Source organism: Myripristis murdjan, chromosome 24 (assembly GCF_902150065.1).
Source record: "Myripristis murdjan chromosome 24, fMyrMur1.1, whole genome shotgun sequence".
In the NCBI taxonomy this organism is placed as follows: domain Eukaryota; kingdom Metazoa; phylum Chordata; class Actinopteri; order Holocentriformes; family Holocentridae; genus Myripristis; species Myripristis murdjan.
In genome coordinates this window covers 14420657-14438747 of record NC_044003.1, presented here as the reverse complement: position 1 = coordinate 14438747, position 18091 = coordinate 14420657, and the positions used below count along the sequence as shown (strand labels likewise).

Here is an 18091-nt window from a genome sequence, read left to right as displayed (position 1 = left end):
TACTGCAACAACTTCTCAACCCAACACAGTGCAACATGCTCGGAGTCCCTGAACGCTGCATACTTATCCAAATTTGCAAGGGCCTGCAGCTAAACTCTGGGCTTGAAGTGATGAAGTAGCAGTCCTAGGGGTTTTCTTTGACGATTTATAAAAAGACAGATATATACACTGTGAGAGCCCATTCCCTTGATGCATGATATTGCATTAATGCACACAGCGTTGCCAAGAAGAACAGAAAAGTTTTGTCAGAGCCAACTTATTTCCACTTGTGGTCCTCTATTTGGCAACAAGCAGAGACGGTCAAGCATGATCAACATGTCAATCAGCTCTCCTTGGAATAGAAAATTATACCATCAACAGCAATGCAGACATCAACAGCAATACACACTATGCAAGAACTACGTTGTAAAGTTTATTTAAAAAACAAACAAACAAACAAGCAAAAAACTGTTCTACTCTATTCCAACACTAAATAAATTACAATTCATCCTATCCCTATTCCATTCCTCTGCGGCAGTGTTTTGGAGGGTGTTTTTTTTTTTTTTTCCTACCTTTAGTTTTATAATGAAGTGTGTTTAGGTTGGCAGCTGTGTAGTCATGACTCCTGCAAATGTAAGTAGCATAGATGGGAGACAGCTTGGTGCTAAGTTGTGCAGAATTTTAAAAGTAATGCTTGTTTTGTGTGACAGTGCAACTCTATTTTGGGGAGGGAGAACTGAAGCCATCCAAGTCTTTTTTTTTTTTTTTTTTTTTAGTCACCCAAATGAATCCTGAGGTGTGAGATTACTGGAGCTTTCATTAATGTATTCTGAGGTATTTATAGGCTATCCTTGACAGATTGTGACAAGCTGGCCCATTCATATTCACAGGGCGTCAAATACCGACGCTTTGTCATTCCCCTCTGTGACGTACACCGACGCAAAAAACACTCATCGGAGGCCAAAGGCACCTCTTGGTGTCAGTATGAGATGCAGGGGGAGGTGATGTGGTATAAAGAGTGAGAAAGTCAGGCTAGGGAGGCGGTTGGGGTGGATGGCAGGGTGTAAGCCACAGGACTTTAAAGCATGAGCCTCAAGTTTGAAGTGAGATGCCACAAAGGCGGAGACCATGTCCAGTTTCCATGCTGGTGCCATTTTTATGCCTTAACCCGACCTTATCCTAACCTTATCCTAAAGCCCAGTGTGTCTCATCCCAACGGCAAAGGCACCCTCTGGTATCAGTATCAGGCATGAAGGTAGGTACACGTGTACCTACCTACCTTCATGTATGCAGGAAAGTTTTTTTTGTCCCTGAACACTTTAACACAGGACAAAGCAACAGGAAATACACCATATACTGTAGGTCGAGTAGCCTTCAACCAAGTTTATCCTACTAAACTTGACTTCTGTCCATAACTTCACTAGGTTAGTCGACCTAGTCATGATAACAAATAATGCAAAATCATTACAACCTGCCTCACTTTTAATAAATGCTGTCTACACTAAAGCCTTGAGTGTCAAAATATAGCTCAACAAGGGACATTTCCAGGGAAAAGTCAGTCCGTTCAAGGCGGGTGAAACACTGCTGGTATGAATATAGGTCAGCAGAAAGCCACAGCACCAGCGCGACTGTGAATGTTCCACTGCATGTGTGTTTCTTCCTTGTGGTTTCAGTGTCAAGGTATTTAGCTACTCTAGCCAGATATTTAATCCTTGACTTGACTTTGCCCAATAACTGTGATGTTATCCCTGGACACATGCTGATCTGATCCCCAGCCCAAGAAGTTAACCGTTCTGTTTGCCTTGATCTTTGCACCACTGCACATACCTGGAAACTCAGATCCGTTTTCTTTTTATTTTGTGTCTGGAACCAAACAGAGCGTTTTCTGTCTTGTCCTACAGCCGCTCGGTCGCATTGGCGAGCTCGGTCCTCAGTGCCTGTTCTACCACATTTTATGCAGCCCATAAAACACTTCATTCACATGTCTGACGTTGTGGCAGAGCTGGTCCACTACTATTGGATGTAGTGACTGTGTTTACTGGTGTGTGTGTGTGTGTGTGTGTGTGTGTGTGTCCAAAAAGGTGAAAGCTTCCAGCTACTGATGTCAGCAGCACAGCTTAATGAAGTCACTAGACCAAAAAAGGAACATGGTGTTTTGGAGAATTGTTTTTAAGAAGTCGCTCTCCAAAAATCCCCTCCCTGGCTAAAGTACTACTTTTTTAAAGTTCTGAATGTACAGAAAAATCCACAGCTGAGACTCACACAACAGATCCTTAAATGACAGCAGAGAAAGAAAAAAAAAGTCTCCTCCCTAGCTTCGATTTTCTGTACAAAATATGACAATCATTCCCTCTGCACTGCATGTGTGCAAATGTCTCCTCTCACCTGTTTTCTCTCCTCGGTCTCCTCGATCGCCCTTCTCGCCTTTCATCCCTCTCTCTCCTCTGTCACCTGGGGAAAGGAATGACAGAAAATAAACTGGAGAACACGGACAATACAGGAGCATCAAAATGTCAAAAAAAAAAAAGCATCCCTTGTCACTTGTCTCATCAGGCATTGTGTAACTTTGCAATTAAAATTAAGAACCTCCATATCAGAGGCCAATGTCCAAATTGATCAAAATCCAGTTTTATATCCAATCAGATTATTTCTTCTCACAACCAAAACTCTGATTCATCTTAGTGCGCACTATAGACACAACCACAGGCATATATACATACATACATACATGTACACACACTAAAAATAGGTTTGCACATTCAGGTTTATTTGAGTGGCTTTTAATACAGTGGATAAGAGGTGTTATTATTCAATATTTACAATAACCTGAGCTTGAAATGTGTGTATGTGTGTGACTGAACTAAGACACAGCCTGAACACCCAGAGAGAGAAAAACAGTTCAACCACCCACAAGTTTAATATTTAAACATTTCCTTGCCCTCACACCCATTTCCTCTCATGTCCTTTGTAGTATTTTTAAATGAAGCTCAAACGTCTGGCCCTGTAATTGTCTTGTAATTTGGGTGTTGGACGTACAAATTAGAGGATAGCGCCCCGTGCGTGGAGGTTAATTCACCTCTAACATTTGTCTTTTTGTTTTTCTTCCTGCCCTAGCATGTGGGGTGAGTGATGGAGGGGGACAGAGGGGGAGAGAGAGAGAGAGAGAGAGGGGAGGAGGGTGCAAAAGTGAGGATTTATACTGAAACCAGCTTTCCCGATGACGGCAGCGGCAGTGCCACTGTCAAGGTGATACCAGTAACTTAGCCACCAGATGTTCCAGCTGTGGAACACTGATGCAATGCAAAACAGCTTGATGACTGCGGCTTATTTGTGGTTTCAACATTGGCCGCGGTACGACGGTGTGTTCACGCACAACACCTCCCTCCAATCAGTAGCTTGGATACGACCGTTTTCCGTTTTGTTTTCGTTTCAAAATACGATTCCATTCCAAGCTCCCCAGAATAGTCTCAGGACAGAGTCCCGTTGAGCTGCCATTCTGTGGGAATGTCAATCTTCAGCCAGGAGGTTTGAAAACCACAAGTCTGTTTTTGCCATAAGAAACTGTAAGGGCATCAGCTTCAAGTTGGCAATTACCCCACCTTTAATTTTGCGCTTTTTATATAGGCAGAACTACAGGGTTGATGCCAACGATGGTGGCACAGTCCCACCCGTGCTGCATAGTGTGTGTCTGTGTTTGTGCATGTCTGAGCAGTGGAACCTGTGCTTACTGCCTGCCACATCCTGCCTGCGACGCCCCTCAGCTGTCATTGTCACCAACTACTGACCACATCCTCAACAATTAAGAACTAAACACTACAGGAAAACACAGACACACTGGTGAGCTGCTGCTGAGCCATAAGACTCAAGTGGTGAGGTGATTTAAATGCCAAATGTGTAGGATTTTCCTAAAAAACAATGTACAGACTAATACAAAAATAATCCCCCTCAGTGATGACTGATGACCCACTAGAAGTGTGTGGCGGTGTGTGTCTCTGCAGAGACCCTGCCCTCTGCCTGGATTTTCTTTTTCTGCTGAGCTCTGGACTCCAGTGGGTGTGTAGCTCCCAGCCAATGACAGCACACAGAGCCAGACTACATGACTTCCAGTGGACAGCTACGTAAATCGTGGACATGGACCGTGGAAAAAAAGGAAATACAGACAGGCGAAATGCCAGGTGGACAAAACTTAAAAGCCAACCCCTGTGAATCAAGGGTTGGCTTTTACTTGAGCACTGAAGGACAGGATGAGGATCAGTGCAGTGTTGCAGCCTGTTCTGCTGGACAGGTAGGTGATTAGGTAGGTGACAGGTAGGTCATTTCATTCTGTCGCCATCCTAGGAAATGAAAACTCGTGGCCGGCACTTAGCTTAGCCATTGAGGAGGGGCCAATTTTGAACACTGTATTTACAAACCACAACCGGTAAATCCTACTCATTCTGCCTTTAAAGCCCAAAATGGCAATGGGAGGCAAAGGGAATTTTAGGAGTCCAATATGCAGAAATGATGCAGCATGCTCATGTCCACCGACCTGGCCTTCTTCCTACAAAAGGATAACAAACACTCACTCTATCCAGTGCTCACCATTCAACCCAGGAACTTCACTCCTGTTTTCACAAGCTTTTCAGCATCTCTCCTCTCCCTGCAGGGTTGCTGCTACAGTTGAGTGACCCGACTTGCTCAGAGATGCTGTGCACTCTGGGCTCTTTGAAAGCTACTAAAAACCCCTCACTAGTTTTCGGCTCCAACAGCAGGCCTCAGATGCTGAAAGCCCTGAAACATTGTTGGAAACTGCCCGACAGCAGGTCTCACATCACAGCTGTGGCTTAAAGTGGAAATCCGCAAGTTCTTTCTTTTTCATTATTATTTTGACTGCATCTTTGCTGCTAAGTGCTCATTGCTGCGGAGTTTCTTCACTGCACTTCCCAAAAAAATCATCTGTCGATCAGTGTGGCCAGCCCTGTGATGTCTTTTTCTCCGGATTTTCTGTTGAGTTTGAGTTTCTGTAACTGGCGCTCTTGTCTTTGTCTCTTCAGCCACGGTGACTACCACTGCTCGAGGGATGCAACAATTATAGATTTGGATTTTGATGGTACAATTATAGTCTGAGGAAAAAAAAAATCACAGTTTCCCAATTATTATTTCACTGTGGATGTATAAAATCACACGATCAATGCCTTTAGTTGATTTTTATCATTTAAATGTAGTATCTTTCAATTATCATTATTAATATAAGATTAAGATGAACTATATTGAACCCCAGGGGAAAATATTATTACCTTTATTACCTTTTGTATTGTCAATTGTATATATATATATTTACTTGGGTGTGTAAAGCTGGAGGATGATCTCTATGTTGAAGTAAGTCTGAGGTTTTGGACCTTTTAGTCGTGACTTTCATCTGGCAAAGTCAGTTGTCTTGAACAACCCCTGGTCCTCCTTTGTATATCCAAAATGCTCCCACACTGACAACTTCTGACATTTTTTTTGGTGGATACAAAGTTTCAATGCTTGGTCCCTCAGCCATTGTTTAGCTAATGTAACGTAATCCACACTTTCAGCCGTAGGTAACATGATGTTGTACACTGACGCACCACTGCTGTGACTTCATTTTCATTCCATCTGCAGTCTGTAGGTTACACCAGCAGTTGTCTGTGTTTGTTTAACTTTCTTCCCTGTGCAAATGCTGTTCATAGAAAAGTAATGTACCATAATGTCCCTTGTTTGAGAGTGAGAAGAGAAACACTCAGTGCAGCTGAACCTTTATGGTCAGTCTACTGCTGCATCCCGACTCTGCTCATGTTAACCACCCAGTCCTTCTTCTGTTTATTCTAAACAAACCAGAAACGTGAGACGTGTCACTTCCTGTGCAGCAGGAAAAGAGCGACCAAACATTAACTGTAACAAATGTCGGCATCTTTCATGAACTGGCTACAGACTGAAACACAAACAAACACACACAAACAGTGACAGGGCAGTAAAACAGGTGTTTATGATGCAGATGAACAGAACAAAGTGTGTAAGTCCAGTTTTTTGAGAGTTACTGGCCAAAACAGAGACTGTGAGACTCCTGGACTGGACTGATCAACAACAGCTGTTGGTCTACCACACACACACACACACACACACACACACAACAGCACCATTGTGGAGAAACAAGTCCATGACAAATAAGATAAGGCACTGCAGTATATCTAATGTGACTCTCTCTTGCTCGCTCTCTCTCTCTTTCTGTGTGTGTCTGTGTGTGTTATTGTTGGCACTGCCCAGCTTGTGATGCCAGAGCAGAAACATTCAGGGGTTTATGTAACCCAAGGACTGGTGGGGACAGATGGGTGGATGTACAGAAGAGGAAGAATGGGGAGAGAGACGATGAGAGAAACATGAAAGTGTTTGGAGGAGAGAGCTGGTCAGTGGGTGGACGGGCAGACGAGTGGGCAGGTGGACTGACGGACGTCAACTTTAAGTAAAACTTCTCAAATGTTTTCTCCCAGTGACCTAAATGGTAAGAATGTAGTTTCTGAAATAGTATTGGAATGAATGAACGTTTTCCATTTCAGCAGCATCAGCTGTGGTTTGTGTGGAAGAGCGTCGTGGCTGAAAGTGTTTGTAAGAGTCTGCAGACACAGCAGGGGTGTAACACTTCTCCAAATCCACGATTCACTTCCAGTCACAGTTTGTTATTTTTCATTTCTTCTTTTGACTTTAGCTCTACTTTAGGTCTATGCCTGTGGCATAGAAATGGAAAACAGGATTATCTCCATGGTTTTTCATGGATTTCATTGATAATCTTTGTTTCCGTCAGTCAGCTGTGGTTGACTGGTTGAACTTGGTTTACCTGTTAAACTCTGAAAGAAGACCCATATATTTTACGCTAAAACAAAACTTTGGGGCATCAAATCAATGATTTATCCACAAACAAATACAGACATGGTCACTGGCCAGAATCTGTTAACTTTACCTAGGGGAACTTAGGTATAAAAACTCTGATTAAGTGCCATAAAAACTCAATGTGAACGGTTGCCCAGGTTTTCTCTTGCACACCACTGAGTGTAATTTGGAGACATTGTCTTCTGATGTGTGCTTACATGCCCTATGTGCTGCTGCTTGTGTGTGGCAGACATTTGAAACCCTCAGCAAAGTGTTGCTGTTTGGTCCACGACATGATTGCCATCCCTGGACTTCACTGGAAAACCAAAGTGTTCGCCCCCTGCTTACTTGAATGTTGATCTGTTGGATCTGCATGTTTGAGATTTTCTCTGCTATTTTCTCTTGGAGAAATTAAGCTAACTTCATTGTTTGACCTGGACAGACATGGCATGTCATGACAACACACACAGTTGCTGTTAAAGGAATAGTTCAAGCTGAAGGACCCGAGAAATGGGACTGTGGATCTTAAGGCCCACTCACATTGGCAAGTTTGAGCCCGTATCGTGCTAAAGCCAAAATCCCCCCCTCCCCAGTCCCCGGCTGGCCTGCACTCACATTACCTTTTTCCCAAACGCGCCCAAGCACGATTGCCCCCGGTGTGCACGTCATCATGTTGAAATACGACAACAGGCATGGCCCGACGTCATTATAAATCAGTATAGTTCAAATACATTCATCATGTCTTCCTTTTAATTAAAAAACGTTTTTGGTCCTTTTAATCAGACATGGGATGTTTATTTACCTTGACAGTTTTGGAGGAAACTTCCTCCTTCTTCAGAAAGGTCCAACTGACAGCCGGAGCGGCACCTGTCAGATCCGGCAGAGCGGGTGACCGGGTGGCCGCACCGCGCGGTGCCGCGGCCAGTGACGGCCGGTGCCGACGCGGTGCCGGCCAGCACCAGGTCTGCCGGATCTCCGCACACAGACTGCTGTACTTTCATTATAAACCGACTTTTGTTTATACGCGGTTGCAGCAGCACAACGGACAGCCACACAGACAACATGGTTGATTATTGATTGCGCAACGCGGCCATTCGCCGGTAATCGCGCTGCGCACATTAAACAATTTTGCAGAGGCAGGAGGAAAGTTGCATGATTTACGTCCGCGCACTGCGTGCGTGACCGTGCATGTGCTCGTGTACGCGCCCGTACCGCGCTGAAGCACACCTCCTCCAACCGTGCCAGAGCGGGGAAAGTGTACTGTATTCAAGCACGATACGGAGCGATCACACTGGTCAAAGAATCCGGATTTTAAGGGCAATCGTGCTTGGGCGCGGATCAAACTTGCCAGTGTGAGTGGCCTCTTAGTCTCGACTTCATATTTAAAAGCTTATTTAAAAACAAAAAAGGCTTCACCATTAGGACACATCAACACTGTTTTGGAAGTTGAATACACTGTGGTACAGAGGAGCTTCCTTTAATCGCGTCTTTTTATTTTACATAAGCTGGGCTTGACCAAATATTTCAGTTTCAATAAGCGATGAAACGCACAATACAGATATTTTGGGCCACATTCTTCCTTTGAGCTTTAATTGATTCTTTCTTTCTTTTTTTCTTTCTTTCTTTCTTTCTACAGTAAAGCAAAAAGCTCAGCCATAAACAATTTTGTCTGTTCACTAAGAATGCAACTATTTTGTTTGTTTTGTCTCTGAGTAGTGGCCAGTCGTTCCAAAGTCAAAAGATGAAAAAGCTTTCTCGTTCTCTGAGAGCTGATGCACTGAGGAACTGATTTGTTTTTATCACAGATCCAAGCAGAGACAGTCAGTAAAGACAAAGGGGCGAGCAAGAGAGAAAAAAAGATCCTGGGCGGCCCATACATCATGTTTAGACGGTCCACACCTTCATCCGCTGACCCACCAGGACGCCCTTCATTTCTGTTTTTGCCTGTGTGATGTAAAAAAGGGATTGCTGCCAACAATAAACACCACGGTTGTGTTTGGAGGATATGAGGAAAGGGATTAAATATTACCACAGTGGTGTCTGGAGTCTCGTAAAGGAAAGCCATCAAAACACTGTAGTTGTGTTTGGATTTCATGGGTGTTGGTTCTTGAAACATCTCAGTGGTATTTACCGTCCATGAAAATAAGTTATCATGGCACCATAGTGCTGTTTGGAGAGCAACACGTCAAAACAGGAATCTGTGGTGCTTGGAAGTGAGGGGAATCAGCCGTCGAAACACCTCGAAGAACTGCAAGGTCACACACACACACACACACACACACGCACACACGCACACACATACCTTTAGGCCCAGCAGGTCCAGTGTCGCCTTTCTCTCCCTGAGTGCCGTCGACCCCAATTGACCCTTTCATACCCCGAGGGCCCTGGATGCCTTTCTCGCCTGTCAAACCTGGTTCAAACGCACACACACACACACACACACACACACACACACACACACACACACACACACACACACACACACACACAGACATTTCATTTTATTATTTTTATTTCTGGCTTGTGTTTATCTGGATGAAAACAACCAAATCCCATGTCTCCAGTGTTCCTCTGATCCCTGGTGATAAACCCCCTCTGGCCATAACATCCTGTAGCCATCACACTTTATCTCAGCCATCGAAGTCTATCTCAGGCACAAACTATGACACATTATTGACAGCGGCTTGACTTCTGTGACCGTTGGCTGCGATGAGCTGAATTACTTTGGCACGGTTTTATGGCGAAGTTATCCATTTAAACTGATTTGCAATGATATGACCGAGAATTAGGATCTCCAAGCATGCCAAGGATGAGGAATTTTCCATCATGCTGTTAGTTGACATGTAGGCTTTTACCCTTTAATATAAACTCGTCAAATTCGTTGTCATGCCTTGGTATAATTACCATAAACACAGCATGGACTGGAAGCCTCAAACCAGTGGTATAGTTAGTGTTTATCATTTTATATCCAATCCCATATTATTGAAATTTGTATTTGCTTCTGGTCATATAAATGTGTAATTAAATACTGTTTGGGCAGTTCAATTTTTAAGGTTACTTAGGGCACTATTAAAAAGTCTACTATTTTTTACAGGCAGTTTCAGACTAACTCCAGCAACAACATTACAGCTGGACTTGGTCCTGACAAACGGACCAATCAGGTCAGTTTGAGCTGGAAAGCCTCCACTCAACAGATTTAACTCATTTGAATCAGAGAAGCTGCTGTTGTCAGCCAATCAGACCTTTATCTTCAAATTACATCAGTGTAACTGATCTAGTTCAGCTTTAGAGTAAGCTACATTTGTTTACAAATATCATGAAATATGCTTCTCCTGTGGCATTATAATTTTTACAGACCAACTCTAAAAACAGGTGTGACCTCTAAGACTCCATTTCCAATAAACACCTCCCCCTTCCCTGAAGACAATAAACATATAAGAAGTGATTTGTTTTTCTATCAGCCTTTCATTCTTTCTACATTCTGCCTTTCACAGAGGGGCTCCAAATAAAATGCCGCTTAGGGCCCCAATTTTGCCAGGGGCAGCCCTGAGCGGTGGACACCAAAGCCCAAAGCTGTCTTTTTGGCATATCCAGATTGTATCCAGATTGATTTTACAAAGTCTGCACAACAAAACAATTTTTTTTGCAAATCAGATCCAAGCCACATTTGGAGGTGGTTTGAAATGTGATTTCAATCGTATTTCTACAGAAGTCAGTTTGGAAGCTCTGGCCGCTAAAATTGGTTTATCAAACTGTCTTTTGCGTCATTTGCAACACAACACATAACAGCGTCTGTGTATCGTCTCATTAGTCCAGGTCAGAGGCATCTCAAGCAAATTGAATCAAGTCAACTGGACTCAGTTAGATGTCTAGAAGATGTTTCGCCCCTTATCCAATTGGCTTCATCAGTTCATGCTGTCTAGTCTGGTCTAGTGAACGGCATGAACAGATGAAACCACATAACTAAGTCCAGTTGACTTGATTCAATTTCCTTGAGAAAGACATAACAACAGTGTCAAATCCAGAGTGACAGAAGTGCATCACAGCGGCTGAGCAGAGTCCGTGCGGACAGACGCTGAAATAAACTGTCTGATGGCACTTTGGGGTCGTGTCACTGTGTCACCGGCGTATGTTACTGATGCTGACGTCGTTACCACAGCAACCCTGCAGATAGGTTGCTGATGTCTGGACACACAAATCCAATCTGATCACTTGCTAATGTCAGTGCGGACAGGCTGTCTTTCAGATCTAATTTGAGAAACAAAACTGATTTGCCTGCAGTCTGAACAAGGCCATGACCTACAGAACTCCAGGAATTCCCAGTTCATCCAAACCGTAACCAAACTGTGGGCGTGATCGGAGGACTTTATGTCCGGATGCTAATGACCAAATCTCTAAAATACACTCTACACTTTAAAACACATTGTAGAGGCTGCTAAATAATGTCAGTCCTCTCAGCAGTGGTTTCATTTGTTTATGGGAACTACACCAACGTCTCAATGGTATGATTTAACGATAACACAATACGACACTTGGCAACATTCAAGTGAGCCAAATAGCTTTAAAATTTGTGAATGGTTATTGTGCTCTGGTCTGCTCGGCCACCTGAATGAAATGATGGAACTGAAAGCTTTAGAGACAGAAATATAAACTAAAGGGAAGACGGATGGCGTCATGTTCTCTGCGGTTTTCTGTGTCACTGTTTTCGATGGTCAGGACGCCCCTCCTCGCTAATCCATTAGGAAAATCCTATCAATCATATTTTGGAACAGGAGTGTAAGCATTGCTGTGTCCAGCGAGACGGTCCAACTGGATTGTGAGATTCTTACAGAACAGTCCAAGAGGATTTCTTGAGGCCTCCTGGATATGAGGTTGGATTCCTCTGGCTAGTATGACAGCCCAGTGACACTTTATGAACCTGAAGTGCACTGTATGGCATTATGTTGTAGAGAATAACCCCAATGGAAGCAATTTTTTCTTTCTTTCTTTTTTTTTTTTTTTTTAAATAATACAATCAGACAAACATCATTGGAAACAAATCATAAATTATAATGTTTACTGTGATATTACATTCTGTTTAAAATTCTGTTAAATTGATCATTAGTTATACAAATTGTGCAAACTGTGCTTGCTATAGTACACCATGATTATTATTATCCTGCATTCAAAATGTGATTAGAACTGCATGTTAAAAACACCCAAATACCTCAGGCTACACATATCCTGACACTCTTTTCTGTAAATCAATATTTAAGTACTAGTGGTATGTATTATACATACTTAAAAAGACAAAGCAATTGTTTCTCCATTATTTCTATTCATAGTGTTGATTGTGCCATGGTCTAAATGCTGGTTCAGAGACTTTCCACCCTGCCTTCAATAAAAATCTCTTGATACTTGTATTTTCTTTGGTATTTTGAACTGAATTGACCTGAACTGTCTTGTATTATTTGTCTTGTAACCACTTTGTCTTGGTAGTTTTTATTCCAGGCCGTATTAAGATGTTGATACCTATCATCAATAACTGTACATAGCACAACCTCGCTGCTAGATTTAGTGATGAGAGATTTCCCATCTTGCTGTCCCTCAACACAGTCCAACCTGGCGCCCGGTTTCAGCCTCAAAACCCTTTACAAATGTCCTTTCTGAAAACAAGAAACTCACAGCGCAATCAAACATGTTTTGAAACTATCCACCCAAAGGAAAATTTCAGCTTTGTCTTCTTGTGAACATTAATGTATCCCAAGGTGAGTAAGCAGCAGAGTAGTGTGGATATATGCAGCAATACTATCATAAATGCTAAATAAAATGTTAGAAAGCATCGTTTGCAACTTTTTTTTGGGGGGTGGACAATTTCAAGACGTGTTTGACTGTACAGTGTTCTCAAAAATGACATTCATAATGTTTTTTCAAGCCAAAAAATGAGTGCCCTGTTGGCTGCAGAGGCTGCAGCCGAGAGGAAGATTTCTCATCACTAAAGCTCGCAGTGAGACGGTGCTGCGTACGTTTTTAAGATAATAAATAAATGGCATTAACTGACCCAGAAATGACCGTATCCACCAAAGACAATGGCATAATTAGATTTGAGGCCTGCTCTGTCCATCTGTTTTGGGCTTGGGCCTCTCATTCAGTTTGTTGTGTTTTCACTTTAAGGATTAAATGAACTTTTTTCTGACTGCTGCTCATGTTTTTTTCCTGGAACTCAGGACTTCACTTTCAGAGGGGAAGATAATACTTCTTGGAAAAGTCATGAGAGTGATGGTAAAGTGGCTTGGGAATCTGAGATATAGGGGTGCGGCAAGTATTTGTATGTGTTTGTGTGTCTGTGGGGGGTTGTGGCGATGATTCAGGAGGTACCAAACTGGAAGTGGTCCCAAAACATCTGGATTATATTGATATTCCATGCACTGTATCTCCAAAATTTGGGTGTTTTAGGACCCTGAAGTTGGATCATAACTGTGATTTTAATAAAATTAAGATAGATGACCATCCCGTAGATCCTGTCCACACCCTGTCTAAAGGTCTCATGCTGACTCTATTTGTTATGTCATCTTTAATTCCTTCCTCTCACTGCATTATTAATGACACTGAACGCAGTTTCACAAAAGCAGAGGTACACCAAACAGGAAACCGGCACCATAGCACCAGCCAAAGTCTGTTTTGCATGAAGATGTAAGTACATTCCACCTCACTCTCAACCCGCTGCAGTTGGGTGAAAACACTTGTAACTCCAAATTTGGCTTTTACGTGGATCTTTATGGCCTGAGTTAATTTCACAACCCGTGGGCCTGTAAAACCTGGACAAAAGCACGCAAACATTTCCAAAAACACATAGGACTAGACATGAAAAACTGACGTTGATGGTACTTTGACAACACGATACACACACACACTTCAGTCACCTGTTCTCTTCTGACACTCCTCACATGGCAATCAATGAACGGATTAAACATAAGGTTACACTTTTCTGTTAATTTGACACCACAAGCCATTTAATGCCATGGACTTAACAAGGCACGCACATGATTTCACCCCACTAATAAATTCATAAAGGATAAGACACTGAACTCAAGCTTTAATAGATTATCCACTGGATTTACTGATTAGTGTCATCAACTTCTAATCTGATTCACTGTGTTTGATTAAATATTCACTGTATAGTTTATCAGTACTATACTGGGTGTCACTGGGAAGACCTTAACCTCAACTCTGATGTAACATTTATTTGACTACTTCAAACATTTTGAGGATTAAAATGCAAATCTAGAACATTAATGCCAACTCAAAAAAAAAAACATTTCGATGACTCTATTCATTCATCTGTTCATTCAATAACTGACCGGCAAAAAATGTTAAATCTTCCCGTGAATGAGTAGTCTGGCTGTACCCACCTCTCACTCCAGCCAACCCAGGGACCCCAGGGGGCCCCAGTTGTCCTACGTCACCTTTTTCTCCCTTTGGCCCTGGAGGCCCTGCAGAGAAGCAGAACAAACAAAAAAAAAACAAACAAACAAGAAATTACAACAATAGTGATGGTTGGTAATCTAATAGCAACTATGACATACAGTAAGCCACAAAGAAATAACAACAATGCTAGGTAGTGCAACATGTGCCTCCTCTTGCATCTGTGCATTTGCACGATCCAGAATGTGAACAGTCTGCTCTCAGCAACAGCTATAACCTTACTTACTACCTAGCATAAGGCGAACAGATTTTTTTGGAGCACATTTGTTGTTCAGCCTCAATTTTTTTTTTTTTTTTTTTTTTTTTTTTACCTCTATAGCCAGAGAAAATCTGTCATTTTCACTTTTTTACTATTCAAATTCACTGATTTCAGTCATGATCTTGAATTTTGTTTGTTTTGAGCCGAAAAAGCACTTTGATAACCAAGTAATAATCAACATAAGTTGTATTACTTGCTTACCAAAGCCATGGACAACATTATAAGAGAGGTCTGCTGATACAGTTTTTTACTTGAGTGATTCAGTGATTTCAGTCCTGTGTGATTCAACTGTATTCCAGGCAGGACCGCTCGGGTGTAGAAACCGTATTTATTAATTGATTTGTTACGACTGACTTTAGTTGTCTACATCTGCTTTCATGTTAGCTGCAGGATGTGACTGAACTTGTGCTATTCATTTGTGATTATTATAGACTGTAATACTAGTTTCCCGGCAAATATACCCTTTATTGTTTTTCAGTGAATTCCCACATCATGTTGTCAGTTCTATTAATGTTACCATTTGCATCGCTGTGTGTGATTCATAAATTACAAGTAAGTAGTGCAGTGCACGCTCTGGAATCTGAGGGGAACGACACGGGCCATCAGCATGGGAGCTATAAAGTAATACATATGGGCTATGCCATCCAGATTGTTTGTTAAAATCATCATCACGCAGCGTAACATTAAATCACATCACTGGGAGAAGATGTTTGCGGTCCTGTGGGAAATGCAAGGCAGAGCCAGCCAGAGACAAAGTGACAAATCCATGGACTGCCTCCAGAAAACAAGGGCCACCCTAAAAAACCAGTCTGCTAATGACATTAACAGGGCACTCATTCATTGTTTTTCAGTGCTCTCTGTTTGACAAATGTGGAGCCAAAACTTATCTGGTGCCAGGAACAATCATTGCACAAGTTTGTTTTCTGTGCTCTATTTCTTAGCTGTAAGTGGAGGATAAGACATCATAAACTCCCAGTCCCTTTCCTTATATGTTCAGCACACAATGTTTACAGAACAAGCATGGAAGTGGGCCACAGCAACATCAGTAGGACTGAATTAATCTCTAACAGCGATATATGTATATATAATGCTGATATAATGCTCAAATCCTTAAATTCCAGCAGATACTGATTTTTATTCAGTCATGTAATCCTACAAGTCAAATTGACTTCATCACATTTTCCCCGACCTTATGGTTCAAATGCACACACACACACACACACACACGCACACACACACACACACACACACACACACACACACACACACACACACACACACACACATGCACACACACAGTGACTTAACAGCCAATATAAAGGCCAAACTGGGCCTTACAACTGGTCTGAGGACTGAGTCCAAAAGTTTATTGTACTTGGATTACTCTAGAGAGGGCAAGAAAGAAAAGTCGAAAGAGAGAGCGAACGAGTGAGAGAGGGATGGAGAGAGAAAGGCCTGGCCACAATGGGAACCACATGTTTAACAAGGTGGACCACAACACAGCTTGTGGGAATACTTACGGGGCTTGTTTTCGTCCACCACATGTCCAGTGGTTCTGATATTTCAGAGCTCTAATGTTGTCAATTTGCACGTTTCTGATGCTGAAAGCTGCTAAGTGGCTTTGAGATGCTGACTTGCCTGTTGTTGCCTTGAACTGCTTTTATAACCACAAAGAAATTTAACTAGCAACAGCAGGTTATCTGAATGAAAGAGCCTCACCAAGGAGGGTGAGGCTGTTGGACAGGCAGTCTGCTACCTTATGAGTGTGTTTGTGTGAATTTCTAAACTTGTTAAGATGATGAAAATCCAAAGGCATTTACAGGTCTTTGTTTTGCATGGTTTGGCAAGGTTTACGTTATGGAAAGGGTTGTCGCTACATGACATGTTTACCTGCTGGCACCTCCAGGTGACAGGAAGAGGTTACTGTTTGAAAAGCCAGAATTTCTCCAAAGGAACATCAGCAAACTGCACGCAGCACGTTCATGTTTACCAACCTGGTCGGCCTATGAAGCTCAAAGAAAACCAAAGGGACGAGAGAAACAAAAGCTCTAATGTTGGTGAGTCCAATTTTCTCTGGCAGGAGCGTTCACTCACTTCTGCTTAAGAGACACTTTTGGATTTCACTCTTGAGTTTTGATTCATCATTTCCTGAGGGTGGAGGAGCACATGCTCCCTCTGTTGCAGCCCCGATTAAATTTGTGATTTAGGATAAGACAGATGCAGTTCTCTCTACAACTACTGACAGTGTTTATATGCACAAAATATTGTTAAATATTAGTCCTTTTTTATCCCTATTCCAAAAAGACTACATACTCACTCAGTTGTTTACATGGCTAATGAAGATGACTAATATTTCCATTTACAATCAGCCCTGCTTACTTCAACTCGTCTGACCGTGTGAACACAGCCTCGCTCTTTCATTTGTTCAGCCACTTTATGGAAAAGGTTGGTGTAACTATAATTGCACATATCCACAACCTGTTGATATCCAGGTCTTTCATAATGTTTAAAAGTAGGCGTGTTTCTCTTCCCAACCAGAAATGTCAGTGCATCTCTGACTCAGCCTTGCAAACTGTTGGTTAGTCAGTTTGATAACAACGTGCAGAGCTGACCGTAAACAGACAGCTGTGTTGCAAACTGCAGTACAACCCCAAGAGACACATAGTCCAAATGCGCTGTTTACATGCTGTATATGCATGACTCGAGAGTGCACCTAAAACCTGAATAAAATCAACATATCCCGAATGTTACATCTGGAAAAAGGCCTAATTGAGAACATCCAAATGAAATATGCTGTTTACATGACCCACATCAAATTTGGAATATTGTCAGATTTGGAATAATTGCGGAAATTAGTGTGAATGAAAATGAAAACTGTGTCTAGCACAATTTTAAAGACATCTACCTATTATAACACTGTGCTACACTTAAGTGCACTATGTTAATCCTGTTTTAATAAATTCAAATGAAAGTTTTGATTTAAATTATTTTGATTTAGTGTGTCACCTGATCTATCATGTGTGTATTTTATTAGGTTACCCAGGTATTACGCTGTAGGTCGGATTTTAAGCTCTATTTACACGTTTTCAGTCAGTTATGTAGAGTTTTGCTACATATCATGATGCAAATCGTATCATGAGCCATGTGTCCTGATACATATTGAGCTGAGTTGAATTTACTGTCCTCCTTCACAGGAAATTCTTGTGCAACACGACTACACCACATACAAATACAAATTTAGTATCTTGAGGTCCTTGCCAATACCCGGCCCTGGTCTAAGCAGGTCCTCATGAGAATTTACTGTCATCCTTTGCAGGAAATTCTTGTGCAGCACAACTACAGCACATACAATTACAAATTTAGTATCTTGAGGTCCTTGCCAATACACGGCCCTGGTCTAAACAGGTCCTCATGAGCCAAGCAATACACAAATTCATATGCATGAGCGATTGCATGCGTGTCCGCGTGCATGAGATTTGAATTCAAGACAGTTCACCATGGTGGTCCTGAAGAAAATGTGTT

The 18091-nt window shown here is 42.1% G+C and overlaps 1 protein-coding gene across 1 annotated transcript in view; it reads right to left on the bottom strand.

Annotated features, from left to right (window-relative positions):
* The window catches only part of scara5 (scavenger receptor class A, member 5 (putative)), a 90157-nt gene that overhangs the window by 21424 nt on the left and 50642 nt on the right, over nucleotides 1-18091 (bottom strand). Inside the window, exons 8-10 of the mRNA XM_030047738.1 lie at nucleotides 14238-14318; nucleotides 9149-9256; nucleotides 2365-2430 (exon numbers count right to left, since the gene is read on the bottom strand). Coding sequence (XP_029903598.1) covers nucleotides 2365-2430; nucleotides 9149-9256; nucleotides 14238-14318 — 255 coding nt within the window. The remainder of the gene's footprint in view (nucleotides 1-2364; nucleotides 2431-9148; nucleotides 9257-14237; nucleotides 14319-18091) is intronic.